This window comes from Schistocerca piceifrons, chromosome 1 (assembly GCF_021461385.2).
Source record: "Schistocerca piceifrons isolate TAMUIC-IGC-003096 chromosome 1, iqSchPice1.1, whole genome shotgun sequence".
Classification (NCBI taxonomy): domain Eukaryota; kingdom Metazoa; phylum Arthropoda; class Insecta; order Orthoptera; family Acrididae; genus Schistocerca; species Schistocerca piceifrons.
In genome coordinates, this window is record NC_060138.1 from 366,376,527 (window position 1) to 366,398,054 (window position 21,528).

At 36.1% G+C, this 21,528-nt stretch overlaps 1 protein-coding gene across 1 annotated transcript; it reads left to right on the plus strand.

The window, feature by feature from the left end:
• The first annotated feature begins 456 nt into the window (after window positions 1-456).
• Window positions 457-21,231, plus strand: LOC124788991 (39S ribosomal protein L11, mitochondrial). Its single transcript, XM_047256282.1, has 3 exons — window positions 457-690; window positions 12,953-13,142; window positions 20,880-21,231. The coding sequence occupies exons 1-3, from the start codon at window positions 556-558 to the stop codon at window positions 21,143-21,145; spliced, it is 591 nt and encodes a 196-aa protein (XP_047112238.1). The 5' UTR covers window positions 457-555; the 3' UTR covers window positions 21,146-21,231.
• The last annotated feature ends 297 nt before the right edge of the window (window positions 21,232-21,528 follow it).

Below are 21,528 nucleotides of genomic sequence, written 5' to 3' on the forward strand. Positions count from 1 at the left end.
AAACTGTGATTGGTGGTCCGTTTTCTACATGTGTGAATGCCGCCATTTGTAATACTTAAGTAAATAATTGCACTGCGTATTGTTTTAACTTGACGGAAAGTGTGATTTTGTCGCAAAGGACGTGGTGACTAAATGCTTTTGGATACGAGGTAATTTATGTTGGCATCGTGTTGTCACAAATTGTAATGTATGCACAGAGGTCTAGAATGTCTTTAATCGTATGGAAAATAAATATATCGTACAATTGAGACGAGTAGGATTGCTTTGTAAGGGAGAAATTGGCTTAAGTCGAAATGAAGATATTTTTAAAAATTCCGTGGTAAGTGAATGTCAACAGTGAGGGTATGGTGAGCAGTGAAATTAATTATAAGGTAATCATTTTCTTCTTGTGCCAATGTTCTTGTAGATTATTTTGTGTGTGAATTTCATTTTCACTATCGAAAGTATTTCCGTTCGATTTTGGCCGAGGGTATCGAAACGTCGTACAAATGTCTAATGTTTGTAAATAATGTAGACGAAGAGCAGTAGACTTCAGTGAACACTGAACAGTTCAAAATGTCGAAAGCTGCGGGTAGGCTGAAGACCTTGCGCAAAGCCGTTGACAAGGTGCAACATGGAAATAAAATTCGAACCAATATCCCAGCAGGAATGGCAGTTGCCGGTCCTCCGTTAGGACCAATGCTTGGGCAGGTAAAAACGATTTTGAATTTGTATATTGTGACCGCAATCATTTTCCGTACAACAGCCTTTGATGCATAGCATACGTCGTTCATCAAAATGTTTAATGTCAGAAGCAACTTGAATTTTTTGTTTGTCCAAATCATCTCTCACCATTCGGGAAGTGGTGAGAAATAGAAAGATTGGGAACTTGTGCAGGCGCTGATGACCACGATGTAGAGCGCCTCATAAACCAATATCACCATCAACTTGAATTTTGTTAGATATTGCTCATTGTAGTACCGCCGGTAGCAGCATCTATGTTTCGATAGTATTTTGCCATGATACTACACACCTCATAGTCACACAGATTCAACCAAAATATGAAAATGGTTTTGCAGATAATAATAAAAAAAACACACACACACACACACACAAAACAGATCATTTTCCGAAAGTTAGAAGTACTAGTTTTAGACAGATAAGCACTAATACCAATAATCGAAAAACACAAAATCTTGTTAGCCCATGAAAAAGTGTATTAGTAATAATCTATAATTCATAACCGGTGTAGTATAGGTTTGTATGAAAATGTCATTTTCGTACAGTTGTGCTCTAATAGCGCACAAATTACTTTTATCATCATCATCACTTTTTTCTTTTTTTACTCCCTTTGTGCTCCAAAGCAGAAGATCTGTTCCATAGGTTTTTCAAACTGAAAACGAAATAAATGGTGTTCTCAGACACACACAAAAATGTGTGTGTAGGCCTGTTATTTTGAACGGAATACTTTTATTTTGTGAATGTTCAGTACCTTGCTCCAAAATATTCTTTAAAGATATATGGACATAATTTGGCTCTATAAGGTTTTAATTAATTTTTATTTTTGGGTAGTTGAATCTGGAAGTTAACATAATATCAACATCTATATTAATCTTGTCAGTTAAATTAAGTTGGTTTCCTTTTACATGAGACTGTCAGCTTAATACCAAGAGAAAAAGTGATTAAAAATCCATACACACAAACATACAATACTTAAATTTCGTAAGTTCAAATTAATTTGTGGTCATGTAAGTACAAATATTTGCGAACAATACTACTAACACAGACTCAATTAGCGTCTGGACTGTTGTTTTTTGCTGTAATATACAGCAAAGCGATCGTGGTTTGAAGTGCCACACAAGGAATGTGTTGTTAATCGTATGCATGCACGTAACAGAAGGCATCAGGATCTCTAGTATTAGAAAGAGGAAACTGCATGTGGAAGTAAAGAACAACCACGATTCAGTGTTTGTCAGCTATGTAAGGAAATACAAAAGAATGTTTGGCAGAATAATTGAACAGGCAAAACAAATGGCAAACAATAAATACACATCAGATGCCACAAATGAAACAGAAGCTGTCTGGCAGATTGCCAAGACTGGAATAAGCACTGAAGAACAAGAGGTTTAAACCCTACATTAGAAATAACAGGGAAGTGATTACAATTCAGACATATATGCGAAGAATACAACAGGTATTTTATAAATTCTAACAAACCTGATGATCTCCCTCCTTCACACCCAAATCCCAAAATAATGTGACACAGATCAGGAGAATTCAAATTTATTCGTTTATCCTGCTGTGATTTGGCTAATATTATCAAATCCCTAAAAAATCTCAATCTTTTGACGGGGATGAAATTCCAAGAAAAATAATATAGACAGGATGTGATTATATTGCATCCTCAACTCTGTCACAACCCCAACTCTGTCACATAATAAATAAATAAATTGTTCGATGAGGACTGCTTTCCATACAGGCTGAAGTATTCGTAAGTTCTACCTATCCATAAAAATGGCAGACAAGAGAAGATAGGAAATTTATGTCCAATATCAATACCACAAATTATTTCCATAAAATTTGAGCAGTAGTGTGTAACCAATTAGGAAAATAGGGTCGACCGAAGTGTCCGATGCCACCCGTTGGCTTTGACCCGTGACGTCACAACGGCGCGGAATTTAGTTTGTGAGAGTGGCGTGTTTGTAGGTGTCGTTTTGATGTGATCGTTGGTGCTCTCTGGTGGTGTGTTAGGTGATGCTTTTGGTTTAGTTTGTGAGTGTGGCGTCGTGTGTGAATTTTGGTAAATTGCTTTTTTTATGTCTTTGGTAGGTATGGATATGACAGACAGGGTCAACAGTTTTCGGTTGTCGGCTATGATGGGGACAGTGTGTTGTCTCTAATAAAATTTCTTCAACTATTCGGATTTTTGGATGAAGTCGTGAAGTGTTCAATATGTCGTGATGAAATGAGGCTTACTTAGAGCTCCGGCGTTTTGGACCAGGGACGGCTGGTATGTGGAGATGTCGTAAGGATAACAGGTCAAGGGAAATGTTCGATCCCAACGTGTGGCTGTGTTGGTTAGATTAGGTTAGTGTTTTTTAACGTCCCGTTGACAACGAGGTCATTAGAGACGGAGCACAAGCTCAGGTTAGGGAAGGATGGGGAAGTAAATCGGCCGTGCCCTTTCAAAGGAACCATCCCGGCATTTGCCTGAAACGCTTTGGGGAAATCACGGAAAACCTAAATCAGGATGGCTGGAGACGGGATTGAACCGTCGTCCTCACGAATGCGAGTCCAGTGTGCTAACCACTGCGCCACCTCGCTCGGTGGCTGTGGTATCGGGAGATGTTTTTGAGCTATATAGGTCAAGGGAAGTGTTAGGTCCCAATTTATGAGATCGGGAGCTGCTGTTGAGCTATATAGGTCAAGGGAAGTGTCCGATTCCAGATGATATTGTGTTTAGTGGTATTTGGAGAGTTTTGTGATGTCGGTTTTTTTCGTCGTTTTGGGTGGTTTTGTATGGGGGTGGGTGTCTGAATTTGTTTATATTTAGTTTTTCCCCACCCAAAACCCCCTATTTCCTGCGCTTGTCCCGTTAGTGTCATTAGGCTTTTTGTGGAACGTGTGTGTGTTTGTTTTTCGATGTATGTTCCTCCTCATAATGTGTACGTAACGACTTCATATGCGCCTTATTGGAATCGTGGTTTATGGTCGTTTCCGCCTATTTGTGACGTCATGGGTCAAAGCAGACGGGCGGGATCGGATGCTTCCATATTTCGGGGGGGAAAAAAAAAAAAAAAAAAAAAATATTTTTAAATATTCAGTATGGATTTAGGCAGGACCAAAGCATTGTGCATGTCACTATTAATGAACTAATCACTAAAATAACCAAATGCCTCAGTAACAAGAACAGTGTGTCCAGTATCTTCTGTGACGTCAGTAAGACATTTAATATGGTAAACCATAAGCAGGTGTTCCTCATATTAGCTTCTGTGGCTTCCATGACAAATCTTTAAGTTGATTCATATCTTATCTCAAAATAGGGAAACAGAGGGTAGTTAAACATCATAAGGCTGAGAAATCTTGCTCAGTTTGGAAGGAAATTCAAGCAGTTGTACCCCAGGGGTCTGTACTAGGCTCGTTACTATTTCTGTATTATATAAATGACATGCCAGGTAATGTAACTTCAGATAAGATCCTGTATGCAGACGACTCAACAGCAGTAGTGTGCTGTAAAAACACTGAAGAATTAGCACAGAAAACAAAACAAACCTTTCAAGGGCTCGGAAATTGGATAGGCATAGACCACATCATTTCAGGCCGGCCAGATGTTATTGAATTCAGAATATGATAAAATTAAGGGCTAAGTAAGGAATATATATATATATATATATATATATATATATATATATATATATATATATATATATATATATATATATATATATATATATATATATATATATATATATATATATATATATATATATATATATATATATATATATATATATATATATATATATATATATATATATATATATATATATATATATATATATATATCCTCCAAAAAATTTCTTCTCTCTGATACAGCCCTCCGAAGATAACACTGTGCATACCATTTTGAAAATGCAAAATTTTGGGAAAAAATTTAAAATTCTGTATCTCTGGAACAGTTCTAGACATTTTATTGTTTTTTTTTTTATTTGAAAGATAATTGCTTTATGATTACAAAGAAATCCTCCATTTGGACTTATCTTCCAAAGTTCTTTTACTATAGTGTTCTGAACTTTGATTTTTTTTCTGTTGATTAGAACCATGTAGTTCTACATTCCCTGGAAAGGAGAGCTTCCACTTTCAGGCTGAGTATGTTTTATAAACAATTGAAATTTTTTCCATGCATAAAACATGTTTTATTATCACATAACAAGCTCATAAAAATCAAAACTATCCTTATGTAACATAATTTTAGTTTTGAAAGATGACTAAGATACTCGTTTTTCAAGCATTTTAAATGGTTCAAAAATGTATGTGAAAGGTCTAAATACTTAAAGGTTTCAATTTATACAACAACTGTGCACTCAGTTTTGTACTGAAATTAGCCAGTCAATGAACTAAAAATGTGTTCCACTGCTTCAGTATCTTCCTTTGATATAGAGTGATCACTTCCTGTTGAACCAATAGGAACTGGAGCACTTATAATCGTCAAATCATTGTGAACAGGAAGTGATCACTGATAGCGTTGTTGCTGTGTTTCAGCTGGAAACGTGTCCAGAAGCTGGTCCATGTGGTAGCATAAAATTCACCACAATCTCGTTTAATCAGCAAAATCACTGTGAAGTACTAAACATAGTTCTTCAGCCTGTACACACCCTTTCACTTCTGCAATGTGTTGTTGTGTCAATTTCTTCAGATGCTGGTATGTTACTGCTTTCACTGACCCTTTACGAAGTTCATCAATGAAACTGTCAGAGGCAACAGTTTTCTTAATTAGTTTATTTTCCTCCCATGTCACATATGTAATTTCTGCAGAAATATCTGCTACGTCCTCCGGGCCAAGTGTCTGTAAAGACAGTCCTCCCTTTCCAGGGCAGTCACCACAAGTCTCTCGCTTTACGTCACAGACTACTAATGACTTCACACACCCAACCAAGGTGTCATATGCAACAAGCTCCAGTAAGTTCAAATTTCATGCAGTACATATGTAAACAGGCATCTCTAGGTGTTTATAGAACCACCCACTTAGGTCGTAGTGCATAAAATTTTGATCTTCCAGTATTTGAAGTTGTTCTTATAAATTGCAAAAATTTTCTTTAATACTGCAAGTAATGTGCCTCTTCACTTTCAAAATTTTTTGATCTTCAATTGTTACAGTGTCTTTTCTGTGGGCACTCTGGTGAGAACAGCCCCATTTATCTTCCAGATAAAATGACTGCACAATTTGAACTTGAGTTGCTTCTACAGGATGACTATAATAGGGATCTGGTCTTCCAAGACCCCTTTTACAGACCTCGCATTTCTTGATTTGTCTGCTGTGTACTTTGATACTGATGGAATGTGGATAAAAATTGTTTTCTTTGGAAATGTCTGTGGAATAATAGTTCAAACTTGCATATTTTCACTGTAGTATGAACAGTATTCAACAGCTGAATTGATATTTGTCAACAATTCCTGGCAAGAGTGCTTTGGTTCATTTTCTTCTGAAGATGGAATTTCTACTTTGAACAGTGTGGTCAATTTTGCTGTAGTGTATTCACCCATAGCTTTAGTAATCTCTCTGTGCTTTCTTGATGCATAAAGCTTATGACTCAACTTCACTGATCACGGTTTCTTAACAGGACTAACACCTACCTCTGTAGTTGACTGTAACAGGGTACTTAATTCTTCCTCTGTTGATGCAAAATCTGCATCACCTGCATCATGGGAAGCTTCACCTTGTTCAGATACTAACATTGTTGTTATTCTGTCAAAACATTTAGAACACAAGAAGTCGTCAGTGGAAACATCTTCACTTTGAAACAGAGTCTCCAAATGCAAACACTTATTGCCAACCTGAACAAAGTCTGTTTTTTTTTATATGACTCTTGTATGGATATGCAGATAGTCAGCACACTTAACTCTCCTATGGCCCCAGTCAGAAGACATTTCAAACAGTCCTTTTCACAAAACACACTGCAACTGTGTCAACTGGCAAATTCCTCATGAATACACACTCAGTGGATGGTCTCAGATTTCTTAGAAGCCTCTTCAGTAAACAACTTAGCACTGAATAGCTACAGTACAAATACCCGCATTGAACAACCACGACAAAGAAACTGACTAGAAACTACAATAAAGTGTAAGAAATATCTGCAACAATGAAAGTGGAAAGAAATAAATGCAACAAAGAAAGTACAGGGTGATTCAAAAAGAATGCCACAACTTTAGGAATTTAAAACTCTGCAACGACAAAAGGCAGAGCTAAGCACTATCTGTCGGCGAATTAAGGGAGCTATAAAGTTTCATTTAGTTGTACATTTGTTCGCTTGAGGCGCTGTTGACTAGGCATCAGCGTCAGTTGATGCTAAGATGGCGACCGCTCAACAGAAAGCTTTTTGTGTTATTGAGTACGGCAGAAGTGAATCGACGACAGTTGTTCAGTGTGCATTTCGAACGAAGTATGGTGTTAAACCTCCTGATAGGTGGTGTATTAAACGTTGGTATAAACAGTTTACAGAGAATGGGTGTTTGTGCAAAGGGAAAAGTTCTGGACGGCCGAGAACGAGTGATGAAAATGTAGCACGCATCCATCAAGCATTTGTTCGCAGCCCAGGAAAATCGACTGGCAGAGCTAGCAGAGAGCTGCAAATTCCACAATCAACTGTATGGAGAGTCCTACGAGGCGATGGATCGGCCGCCAGGCAGCCCGTGACAGAGCACTTCATCACTGGCCTCCAAGAAGCCCTGATCTTACCCCCTGCGATTTTTTTCTTATGGGGGTATGTTAAGGATATGGTGTTTCGGCCACCTCTCCCAGCCACCATTGATGATTTGAAACGAGAAATAACAGCAGCTATCCAAACTGTTACGCCTGATATGCTACAGAGAGTGTGGAACGAGTTGGAGTATCGGGTTGATATTGCTCGAGTGTCTGGAGGGGGCCATATTGAACATCTCTGAACTTGTTTTTGAGTGAAAAAAAAAACCTTTTTAAATACTCTTTGTAATGATGTATAACAAGGTTATATTATGTTTCTTTCATTAAATACACATTTTTAAAGTTGTGGTATTCTTTTTGAATCACCCTGTATAAGAAATAACTGCAACAAAGGTATTAGAAATAACCATTATAACAAAGAAATTAGTAAAAAACAACTTCACTAAAGACATAAATTACCCTTGAGAGTTAAGAAAATTTTTTTTTTTTTAATAAAACCTGTCCAACTTGAAAGCGGAAGCTCTCCTTTATAGAGAATATAGTACTACATGGTACTAATCAACAGAAAAAAAATCTAACTTTTCTGGATTGGCATTTTTGAAAAAAAAATTTTTTTCTGTAAATTATAAAAAAAATTCAAAAGGAGACCGTACAAGAACTTTGACAGATATGTTCGAACAGAGGATACCATTGTAATCATAAAGCAATTATCTTTCAAATAAAAAAAACTCTAATATCTATAACTGTTACAGAGATACAGCATTTTAAAATTTTTCCAAAATTCACATCTTCAAAATGTTGTCGCACTGTCGTCTTTGGAGGCCTGTATCTCGGGGCAGTAATTTTTTTGGGGGGGAAAAATCTTTCTTACTTACTCCAGAATTTTAATATATGCTAAATTCAATAACAACTGAGACTGGAGGTAACCCCTGCCTGAAGTGATACAGATCATGCCAATAAATAATAATGCTATGAAACTAAACCTAACAAAAACACAAATTGTACACTTCAGAACCAAACTGTTGTATATATAACACAGTTAAGTTATGCAAGCATAGAACTAATCACTGCAGAATCTGTTAAATTTCATGGAGTGACCATAAACAGAAACTTGGCATGGATTGATCATGTGGATTGCTTATTGATCGATTAAATAGTTTTGTTTATGCAATGATGATTCTAAATAAAGGAACTGACTTAGCTGTTGGAAAATTTCTGTATCATGCATATTTTACATCATTTGTAAGATATGGCATAAATTTTTGGGGTGTTGAAAAAGGAAGCCACCTATGAATGTCCAAGCTACAGGAAAAAAATATCAGAGTTATGACTGGAACAAACAATAGACAATCATGTAAACCTGTATTTCCAAGCCTTGATTTATTGACTATTCCTTCTATGTTTACATATATGAAACACTTCTCATTGAGCTAAAAAACCCACGTCTTTTTGAAGGAAATTTCTTTACACATGCTTATGAAACAAGGCACAAACAAGATTACTTATTACCTTGCCACAGACTAACATTATTTGAAAATACTCCAATTTATGTGGTTTTGAAGCTTAGCAATAAAATGTATTCAGAGCTCAAGGACTGCAAGCTAGAATCCACAGGTGCAAACGTTGAAAAATATTCTTAACACAAATGTTACTACAGTGCTGATGATTTTATAAATGAGGAAGGCAAGTAGGAGATATTACATTTGTGAGGTCAGATGTGCACTCATATGAAACCAGAAACAGGAACTTATTAGACATTCCTTGGATGTGTTTGAGTGAAGTCCAAACTAATTTTGTACATGCTGGCGAAACATTTTTGAACACTGTATCACATGGCACAAGGGAACTGCATGAAAATAAATTTAAAACTGTGATAGAGACATGGCTGAAAGAGAAAGCATTCTATAGTACAAGTGGATTCATACATAATGGAAAAAAATATGATGCTCTTTTATTTAATGAAAAATATGATGCTCTTTTTTATAACAAAAAATGATGCTCTTTTATTATAAATGTGATTGTGAACTAACAAAATTGTAACTTATGATGTACAACATAATTTGTCTGTGCAACCAGTGTAACAAAACTAATTATGGATGAGTTCAAGATGTGCAATATTTATTTAATAATATCTATATACATTAACCTTTTGTATTATCATTTGTATAACCATCTTGAGAACTATTTATCTATTTTTTGAATAATTTGTGCAACCAGCTGTATAATTATGTAACAAATGATGATGCCTTATACAACACAACAGTTGTTTACAGGCGAAGGAATTCAATTCAGTTCAATGCAGTTCTGTTTTTTCTACATTATGTTCTATGTGTACACTTATGTTCTCTTTTAATGGAGGTATATGTTCTTTTCATATGTGCCCATACTTATAAACTATGTATCTATATTTCTAGATGTATACACATAGTTAGTCCTTTTATGGAAATAAGTGCTCTTAGATATATCCGTATTTATAAACTAGAGAAACAAACATGAAAGATACGTAAAAAGAAATATTTTAAACCACTGTGTAAAATTTTAAGAATCAGGAAGAAATGTAACATACATCTTTTTATGTCGTAATGTGCTTCTGGGAGCATCCATATGCTTTCTTTTAATGTATCTTGTTTTAAGGCATACTTAGGTAGGCATAGAATTATTGATTGATGAGTCACCAATGTTTCTATCAATTTCAATTGTGGTTTTTTATTTATTTGTTGTGTGTGGTTCTGCCATTTTAGATCATCTTGGGACCAAACTTCTAGAAATCTGGTGCTATTTATGGTTTCAAGTATTTTGCCTAACAGTCCTATGGTTGCAGTTAGAGGCTGTTGATTCTGCACTGTTTGGATATATAGTGTTTGTTTTATGTGTGTTTATTATTAAGTTGTTCATTGTGAACCATTCTAATATATGTGAAGTGCTCTTTTTTATTTAATTGTGGTTCAGTAATTGATAAAGCTACTGTGAGCTGTTTCTTGCTGCTCCTGGAAATTACAGCTGTTTATGATTTAAATAGAAAACCAGTAACACATTTCCTGTCCTTTGTGTCCCGTGTCCTGTATTCATCGCCATATCATGTGACATTTTGATTCTCTTCTTAGAAAATTGTAGATTAAGTCCTTTTCAAGTGTGAAATGCGTACCATTGTGATCTTGATATAATTTGTTGAGAAATGAAATATTTCTTTCAAGTATCTCTTCCATAAGTTGCTGTGACTTACCAAACGGGGAAGCGCTGGTAGATAGACACAATAAAAAACACAGAAACACACACACAAATATCAAGTTTTCGCAACCCACGGTTGCCTCATCAGGAAAAAGGGAAGGAGAGGGAAAGGCGAAAGGATGTGGGTTTTAAGGGAGAGAAGAAGGGTTGATGGTAAAAGTGTGTTTCCACTGTAGGAAGGAGAGTAGGTTTTTGATCAGTCCAGTATGTTTGAGTTTTGGGGTGAAGCCCTTGGAATGCAGTAAAACTTCTGTTGGATAAAGGATCTGCTGGATAGATTAATAATGGTGTTCTGGATTTGTTTGCCCTTTACGGAATATTAGGAGGGGTATGGTAGATAGGACAGGCCAGCAAAGGCAAGGTCTTCTCTTACTGTTGGAAGTTGCAAGATGATTATGGAGATGTATAGGAAATTGGAAATGTATAACAGAAATATCTTACAAAGGGAGAAGAGGTAGCTCAAGGATGCCTGTGCCATGGAAATTTGTTTTCATTGTGCTGTGTTTGTGCTTGACAATAAATGGCAGAATCTGAACATCCAATGTCTTTGTGAAAGGAGAGTTGGCATCCAGATATGGGATTTTTGTAGTCTGGCTATTATGGAGGATTTCATGAATTAGGCAGCATTTCTGGATTTTTGCGATACAAAGCGGTACCATGAAGTAATGTTGCTACATGGAGCAAGGATCCATTAGGAATGGAGTCTAGCTGTAGGACAAGAAAAGAAATATGCAGGGTGAGCCAGGAGGAAAGGTACATGGTTTGAGTGGTGACAGTATTAGTGATTTGGAACAAAAAAATTTATATGGACTATCCCGGATGGTTTCGTAGAGAGAACACATTTAATGTACACTGTTGTTTGTTTTCGGTATTACTCAAACATTTACATTCTTTACAGCATACCACAGTAGTGTACAGGAAGTTGGGGCGAACAATTTAATACAGGGCACTTGTATCTATCAAGTCGTGCAACTACCTCAACCTGGCCTACATAAACAATCTATGTTAGAGGCCTGAGCATTGTGCGAGATTGTCAACTTTCTCACACTCTCTTCGCGCAATCTATTACCCCCTAGAGAACAAATGGACAGCATATTGTTTAGGAAACTTATGCAGTTTAATTTTGTACTGCGACCCGTTTTCACTGGAGGATGCGCTTTTCGAGTTATTCGAGGAAAACGTAAACAAGTGATATTAAATGTGTTGCATCTCAGAAACTATTCAGAATAGGGCACTTGTCCAGGTGAAGTTTTTGTTCAGAATTACTATCACCTCTTAAAGCAAGTACCTTTCCTCCTGACTCATCCTGTATGTGGCACTAGGGAATGATCACAAATTAAAATGAAAACCATGCAGGAGCAACATGGATACTTATAGCTGAAGGCTGCAAAGTGTGGAAAAGTCTAACAAGGCCTCTATTTAACAGTGGATGTCAAATGACTGATGATGATGATGGAAGCTAAAGTAAACTAACATTATTTTAAGCTTTGGACACTACAGATGTTTGTTATTAAGCTTTTACCAAGATTGCCTTAAATTATTGGTTAAAAATCTTCCTCAGAGTAATACATGTGGCGCACTATTTAGCATAAGCTGCTCACACTCTGAAATTCCTTTGTTTGACACCTTAAATTTTTTCCTGCCTAACATTATTGCTGATGTTTTTTGTAAAGTTGAAATAATTAACAAATAAAAAAGAAACAGTTAATAATAAGGCTATTTACTGAATAAGCTTGATGGTTAGAAGTTCTTATTAAAACACTGAAGTGTTATTTATGATATGTACAATTAAATCTATGTAATATTTCACCATACGTATGAGTGTAAGTAAAGAAATAATAAATAACCCACATTTCTTTGTCACATGCTTCCTCCCCCCTCCCCCTCAGAATTCTCATTCAAAATCTGATAAAGAACAATTTGTGGGTGGTTCTTTTGAAAAGAATACATCAGATTTCCTTTCCTATCCAACCTTGAAATCAATTTGCAGTCACCTTGTTGTCAACAGTACATACAACCCTAATATTCTTTTCCTCCATCCTTTCATGTCAGTCTTAAGTAGTGTTTTATTCCAGTGATTGCTTCATAATTATTAATACCACTACACCCACTGCCAATACTGCAGGTTAATGAACAGTGTTGTGCGCGGTTAAGATGTTCATTGGTTGGATCCTCTTAGGCACATTAAGTTTATAAATGTTCTGGTACTGAAAAGAACTAATTTTTTTATCTGCAACCATAAGAGAAATGACCTCTTGAGACTATTATGGCTCATTTTGTGTTTTACATTACAAAACTGATATTCTGTTGTTCTTTTGTCTTCAGCATGGAATCAATATTGCAGCTTTTTGCAAGGATTTCAATGAAAGAACAAAGGATTTAAAAGAGGGAATACCTCTTCCATGTAGAATTACAGTTAATGCTGATAGGAGTTATCAGCTTATTATGCATAAGCCACCTGCTACATTTTTCCTAAAACAAGCTGCTGGTATACAAAGGGGTGCTATGGAACCAGGTACGAAGGTTTGGCAGTATTTGTATTTGTTTAGATTGTACTCCATTGCTAACTGTACTAGGATACATTGAGTGAATTAAATGACAAATATCAATCTTTCCTCATTGCCAACATGAAAATTTTTAAAATGTTTGTTATGTATAACAATCATAGTTTTATAGTTAGTAGTCAGTATTTATATGTTACATCTATGATTGCATATTTTAATTTGAGAGTCTCTGGACACATGCTTTCAAATTTTGTTGCTAGTTGTTGTTGTCACATTTCTTTTCATCTCAGTTTTGCATTATTCATAACCAGAATATACTGCTGAATGATGAATGATAGTACAAAAATCAAAGTTTCAGGATAGAAGCAACAAACAGAAAAGTAATTTCAGCCACGCAATTCCAGATGAATTCTGGGTGATGCATTCTCCCTCTTAAGAGACCGAATCTAATACTGTATTGTTAGGTCATGGGACACTCCATTTTTGTTCCTTTTACAAGTTGTGACTTTCCATTGTGCATTGTAATTTGTGCTGCAGAGAATTTTAAACTGTGACCATGTAGGTCATAGGGTCATTCCATGTCAAGGGGACCAGGGGTCCCCACTTGACCATCTCCAAATCTATCTTTGGTGGCTACATACCAAATTTCAGTTCAGTATCTTCAGTGGTTGAATTCTTAGAGGATTTTAAAGAGAGGCTACTCACCTCCGCATCATGTACGAAGACGGAAATGCGGCAACTTTGCTAGGCTTTCTTAAAAGTTCTAGCAAACATTTGGTCATTTGCTTTAATATACACAGACAAGTTTTCATTCTGAATCACATCGTGGCAAAAATTAAGGATTTAGCCTTACCTAAATATAGATACAAGCCTCTAAAGTGGCTAAAAAATTTGTCGCACTATTCAGAGAGCCATGGTTTGACCGACCATTGCTACTTTTCATATGAACCAATCACACCAAATCTTCAGAGGGTTCTTCATATCTATGATGTCTATGTATCGACCAAATTTAATTAACGTTGGATGCCCAGATGAAAAGATATGCATCTGCAAAGTTGGTCAAAATTTTCTAATTGCAAATTTTAGGCTATTTTTGGGGGGCAATATCTCAGCTGTGTCTTCTTCAATCCTCTTTTTCTTGCTACAGCTGGAAAAAGCATGTTTTAAGCTTTCAAAGAAATATTGTTTAATTTTTGGATCTTTCAGTTTGATGAGTAAGAACACATTTCAAAACTTATTATTTTAGCACTTCGAGAAGACTGAAAAGTCAAATATTTTGCTCATGAAGTCCCATAATTAATTATTTTTATTCAAGTGTATAAGCCAGTTTCAAACAGTAATTTACCACATGACATGAAAACAAGTATAGTACAAAACACAGCAAAACTGCAGAACAAAAATACTAAAGATTCAGTTCCATGTTTGGTTAAGCACTTCTACAATTTTGTCAATGACAGATTGTGGATAACTGTATTGTCTTCCTGGTGATGATGCTGATGAGGCTTCCAAAGTCATGAAGCTATGTTGCCCAGGAATCCAGCAGGTATCTTTAGCAGTCGACCAGTGGAAGGAACGAGCATGATTGTGTGGGTGCATAAAACTGATGACGACATCTTGTTGTTCATGTGAAACTTCACGTTTCCAACACACCAAAAATTGCCATACATACAAGTAACATACTATTCTGGTTGTAAACTTGGGATTTCTTCATCTGCTTCGAAGGCATTAACTGTGAATGCTGTAGAATCATTGGAAACTCTGCTTACTCTGAGAAGATTACAATTAATTGATTTTCTCTTGTTCCGGATACTGTATGTCCCATGGTAAAACTTGTTTCTTGATCTGGGTGGATGTTTTCAATTGCTTCTTTTGGTACATAAAAAAGCTTTACGCCTGGAATACTATCATCACAGAATTTGAATAAATCATATGGAGTGAATATTTGGCAGTAATGCCAAAATCCTTTTCAAGCAGGCATAAATTGATGAAATTTTTGAAATTCTTATATTGAACAGCTGAATCATCACTAAAGCAATAAATGTTCTTAATGTTTTCAGTCTTTGCCTTTAAATATGCTATCAGATTTATTTGATAGGCATGGACAGCAATGGTATGACAGAACAGTCGCTGATCATACGAATTCTAATACTCTGACATTCTTTGCCACCAAATTAGACATCAGATGGATGAAATGTGGCCTGACTATTCTCCCAATGGAATCCTTGCACAGTATCCCGAACAATGAATGAATAATTCTCAGCAAAATCTATCAATATAATTAATTCATTTTCTGCAAGATTTCTTTCTAGCTGCTTAAGATATAAACTTTGGTGTTCTGACACAAACTGATGGCTTCTTAAACTGGTAATTTTCAAAATAAATGCTTCCATGAAATCTTCAACAGTTCTCTGGCAAGTCTCCAATGTGTGTCTGCCAGCATGGACCCATTGCTCTTGTATTCCATTGTTTCTTCAGGATCATAGTCTTTTTTAAAAGAGTCTTCAAGAAAAGCCTCTAGTTGCATTTTTCCTGGACATTCCTCACATTTTTTTTTATTCCAAAGTGCTCACAGCCCCCCCCCCACCCCCCACCCCCACCCACCCCCACCCCCCCCCCCCCCCGTCAAATCCATGTAGCCATCTTGAATGAATGTTGCTGAAGCCAACATTAATTTGACATTTTGATGAATTGCACATACACACATTGAATTGTGATCCAGAAGCACCAGCTGTACTACACCATTTCGGCCTGAGCTTACAAAATTTTGAGAAGCTTAGTTCATTTCCATATTGCTTACAATAAGCAATGAACATTTTTTTAAGGTTACAAAGGAGCAGGCATTTCTCCTTGTGAATCTTTCCCCATTTATTCTTACAACACAATTCTTTTTGCCCGGGCATAAACAAGAAGTCATCATCTTCAAAGAAAATGAGGACATTTTGTTTCATTTCATGAATGAGCTTTTTCCCCATTTTCCATCTTCAGTTTCCAAACCTTCTTCATCTTAGCTGAAACAGCAAATTCTTTAGCCATTTTTTCAGTAGTGCAGTTAATTTGGGGCCAGGGTCACAATTTGAACTTTACTGCTATTACTTGAAGTCCGAAGTGAAGTCCGAAGTTTAATCTTCAGTTGTTCAATTAAGATGTCCATACCTTTACATTTATGACACTCTTCCATTTGTATCTGAGCAATAACTACTTGGCTCACACCAACAGCCATGGCAATTATCTTTGTAATGCTGCCTCTGGCTTTCTGACATTTGCACTTTCTGTATCCCATTGAATCCCTTTTGCTGATCCGTTGAAGCTTTTGTAGTGGTTCTCCAAGTGATGATAATGAAGTTTTAGCAGTAAAGCCAAGCATCGATGACACCCACATCTTCTGTGGACGGTGATTCTTGCTTATCCTGGTGGGATGATTGTTTTGGGCATTTGATGTCTATATTTGCTACAAATTTTCTGACAAGGTTTAAAAACTTCATTAGTCAGTGACTTTGACCTATCACACATTGCAGTGTTTACAAGTGATATTTGTTTATCTTTACCAAATGGGTTGTAGAAATTCTTCTGGAATTGAAATTTTGTTGTCAACAAGGTACTCTGGTATGAACAAATTTGGGTATCTTCAGTAAAATCAAGCCCAGACCTACACTGAAGAAGCTCCTTGTTAATTGGGGACATGTCCTTAACTGATTGTAGTTCCCTTTTGCCATAATAGAATTGTGATCTCCAGGCAATAGTCAGTATTCATTTTATATAAAATATACAAATTAGGCTATTAAAACATATTTTTTAGTGCTTACCTTCAGCTATAACAATGATTACTGATTATTCAAACACTCAGTACTCAACAGTAAGATTGTACAGTGTCAACATCAAAGATTACACCGTACAAAAGATTGACACTGAAAATTGCCAATAATGGAAGCAGCAATTGAAAGTGGTGATTCAGCAATGTATATCACTGCTGTGAAGGTAGAGCCTTAAAAAAATTATTGCTGCTTTAGAATACCAATGGAAACAGAGTGACAATGCACTGTAGGGTTAAAACTTCTAAAGCAACATAACATTCCGTTATGATCTTCTAGATTTTATAATCTTCAGAGCACTTTCTGAGGTTTTATTATATTTATGTTTTACACTGTAAAATAATGTAAAAACACTTCTTATCAGCATAGTTACTTTCCCTAAGCCACAGGAAAATCTTATACTATTAAAAGACATTACAATTATCCTTTTTTTTATTTACAACTTCAGATCGCATTAATTTTTGTATTTATTAGTAATCCATTTTCCCTACTTTTGATAGGTATTTTTACTCATCAATATACAAGATACAGAAATTAAACAGTATAGCTTTGAAAGCTTAAAGTATGCTCTATCCAGCTGTGGCAAGAAAAAAAGGATTGAAGAAGACACAGTTGAGATATTGCCACCCCACCCCCACCCCCTCCACCCAAAAAAAATACCCTAAAATTTGCAATTAGAAAAATTTGGCTAACTTTGCAGATGCATATCTTTTCATCTGGGCACCCAGTGCCAGTTAAATTTGACTGATATATAGACATCATAAGTAGAAATAGCCATCTGAAGTTTTGGCATGATTGGCTCATACGAAAAGTAGCAGTGGTTGGGCAAATCATGGCTCTCCGAATAGTGCCACAAATTTTTTTTGCCACTTTAGAGGCTTGTTTCTATATTTGGATATGGCTAAATCTCTAATTTTTGACATGGTGTGTGATTCAGCATAAGAAATTGTCTATGGATATTTAAGAAAATGACCAAATGTTTGCTAGAACTTTTAAAAAAGCCTTGCAAATTTGGCACATTTGCACCTTGGTGCATGATGCGGAGGTGAGTGCCTCTCTTTAAAATCCCCTAAGAATTCAACCGCTGAAGATACTGGTCTGAAATTTGGTATATAACCATCAAAGACCATGTAGAACCTTCACACCAAATTTCATTAGATTTGGAGACGGTTGAGTGGGGACACTTTTTAATATTGGCCCCTCTGATGTGGAATGACCCCATACTAATTTTCATGCCTTTTAATCCTATGTGCCATGTCTTACATCAGAACTGCCAAAATGTCTCATTTCGGTAATTTTTTGCTGTACCTGGATGTTATTCACCATCACTATCTTCCAACTAGTTGCCACACAGTTTGTAGTGCCTCTGTCATGAAAGCTATAACCATGAAATTGCTCCTTGTTAGTTTACTGTGCCTCAGTAGCAAAGAACCCTTTGAGTGCGAGGTCGCAAAAGACCAATGATGTTTATGGCATTCAATGCCCCACAATATTGGGTGCTAATGACAACAGGGGAAGGACTGGGAGTATCCAATGAGGAGCACAGCATGAGACTATGGATCGTAGTTGAACTGCTTAGTTGACAAGTAACTCATTACAGTGTTACTGATGTTGATCCAAAGCAGAACAATGGCAAAGATAAACAGAGCAAACGTATTACATCTACAACAACAGTGCCAAAGTTGACGTTTCATCAGAAAGAAATCCAAGGAATTTTGCAGATTAAGAAAGAATTGGCAGAAGAAATATTAACTTGTCTGGGGGATGAGTGAGTGGAATGTGTGGTGGTGTCATGCACGACTCTGTGGACAATGTACACGAGGAGTACAGTGACGATAATACATGCCTAACGAGTGAAAGTGAGTTCATCATCTTTGTCGGACAGGGATCCACAAATCAGGTCTCCAGTGAAATGTAGTAAAGTATAATTGTCCGAGGAGCGGGTACTAAACATAATTACGTACGTGGAAGATGATCCTCAGCATAGTAAAAAATTAGTGATGAACAGATTTCAAATAAGCCCACAGCAATATGATCATGTAGTGCATAAGAAAAATTATGGATATTTGAGGGAGGATAAGGCATACTTGTTATAAAAACTAGTGTTTGTGTGTTTCACGGATGCTTTATAGGATGCGCATCATACTGTATGTAACATGGATTACATTGATTTTAAGGGAAGCATTGGAAGGTTACATAATTTCAAACAGTGCTCCAGAATTGGAAGATGTAGGATAACGAAGTTTCATACAAAGCATCAACTTTTCGATACAGCAAACTGCAGAATCGGCCTGAAAATTGGTAGTAGCTGAGATAAATAAACTTATCCCATTGTTCATTAGGAGTTTGTATTCAACTCTGACCAACTGGGATTTGAAGAGGAAATGCATTTGAAAGGAATCTTGGATATTAGGGTACTAAGAGAGTTGTATCAAGATAAACTAACATCAGTGCTTTAACATATTTGTATAAAATTACACTGACTGTTAATCGGGATGGTCGATTGGCTGGAAAGTTATTTATGTGCTGTGAGAAATTGGATGTGCTCTGTCCCCACAATTCTATCTTGTGTGTGTGACTTTCAAGGCCAGTATGGAATATTATAGTCCCAGAAAACAACACAACACTTTCAGATGAGCCTTTCTAAAGATTGAACTTGCAACGTCACACGTAAGGAGTTCCTTGTAAGAGGTGCAATATGATGGGCTTAAGAGAACTACAAATATGGTATGAGCACTGCTTTTGGCCAGTAGCTGGTCAAAATAACTTGCTTTTGCTTGATTCCTGGTCTGTGTTTAAAAATCATACTACTTTACAGCAAACTCTCTCTCCTGAGAAGCGTATGACATTGCAGTTCATACTATCTGAAACCACAGGACAAATTCAGCCTCTGGATGTTTGTTTTTTCTGTACTTATAAAGTATAGTATTGCACTATCTGCAACTATGCCTTAAAAGATAGCTAGTTTCATAAGCTCCATGACAGACTGTTTCGTATTTGGTTGCATGTCATCACATTCCATCAGTTCTTATCATCCCGTTAAACCAATATGATTCTATATGTATTCTTTAAGAGTGGATACCTAGCTGAACATCCTGCATGATTTGTAAATCCCAAGGAGTTTTCTTTTGATCTTGATGGTGCGAATGTTTTTGATCACTGTGGTACGCCATTTTTCATTTTGTGTTGATGGTGCAAATTATTGTTTGTTTTGAACAATTTTTTGTTTGTTGACGATATCCAGTTTGTGGAGCGTAATACATAACATACATCCCATAGAAGGTTGATCTCTGGACCTCTCAGATACATTTCCTCGAGCACATGCTGAGTCATTGGCAGCTAATATTTTTCTTGTCATAATTGTTAACACAACACTTTCCAATGAGCTTTTCTCAAGATTGAACTTACGACCTCACACTTAAGGAGTTCCTTGTAAGAGGTTTTCTTGAACAATTGGATTATTTTTCACATTTAGCCTTTCAGCTTAGCTTTCATTTGAGAGTGAGTAAAAAGTAGTGAAAACCAAATTTTTTGAACACGAGACCAGTAAAGTATGTTTACTGTGAGCCCTGTATGCTTGTATTTTGTCCTGAAAAAGGAACTGCTTTTCTAATGTTTAATGCCCCTTCTCACTCCTCTTAGCACATGGCACTAGAATAGTGAATTAACAGTTATGAGAAGAAGTCAGAGACGCTCACAATTACAGGTAGAGTTTTTAGGCAAAATAAAAAATTCACTTCTACTTGAGTGTGACACATTATTGTTCATAAGAAAATTAGTTCTTGACCATGTCATCAAAATGCATGAAATATTATTAAAGTGTAACTTCCCTGTGAAGTTTAGAAATAGTCCTCATGTTTTCATAAATATTTAGAGGTAAACAGTTCCAACCTTGCATTGCATTTGATCTGCTTAGTTATAAATGGAATTTTGTTTCAGGAAAAGAAATATCGGGAAAAATAACACTAAAGCATTTGTATGAAATAGCAAAAATCAAATCAGAAGATCCTCCTTTGGCATGTTACACTTTAGAACAAATATGTATAATGTTGGTAGGTGTTGCAAGATCATGTGGCATTGAAATAACAAGATATATTGACTCAGTTGAATATGGTGAATTTTTGGAAGAAAGGAGAGAAGTTGTTGAACAACAGAAGAAAGAACTTCAAGAGAAAAAGGAAGCTCGGATGTTAAGAACAGGCTAATCACTCTCTCTTTGTATCTTCCTTTGTTGTGTAGTTGTAAAAAGAAAGTTTACTGTTATTAAAAACAGAAGAGATATGTACAAATATTTCTATTACATCTGTAACTCCTTGATTTTGCAAGCCCAAGAGATATAGAGGTAACATTTTTGTCTAAGTGAGTCTTTATTGAAAATGATTAGGATGGATGAATTGTGACGTATGAAGTTGTGAAGTGGTGAATAAGTGGCCAGCACCAACAGCCATAATCACATTAATTTTCAGATGATTTCTTGTCATTGCTTGGAGCAATAAATATAGATTCATGGTCACTACCATGACAACCCATGGAAGTTATTCATTGCTGCACTCAGACATATAACATATAAAAGATATACAACATATAA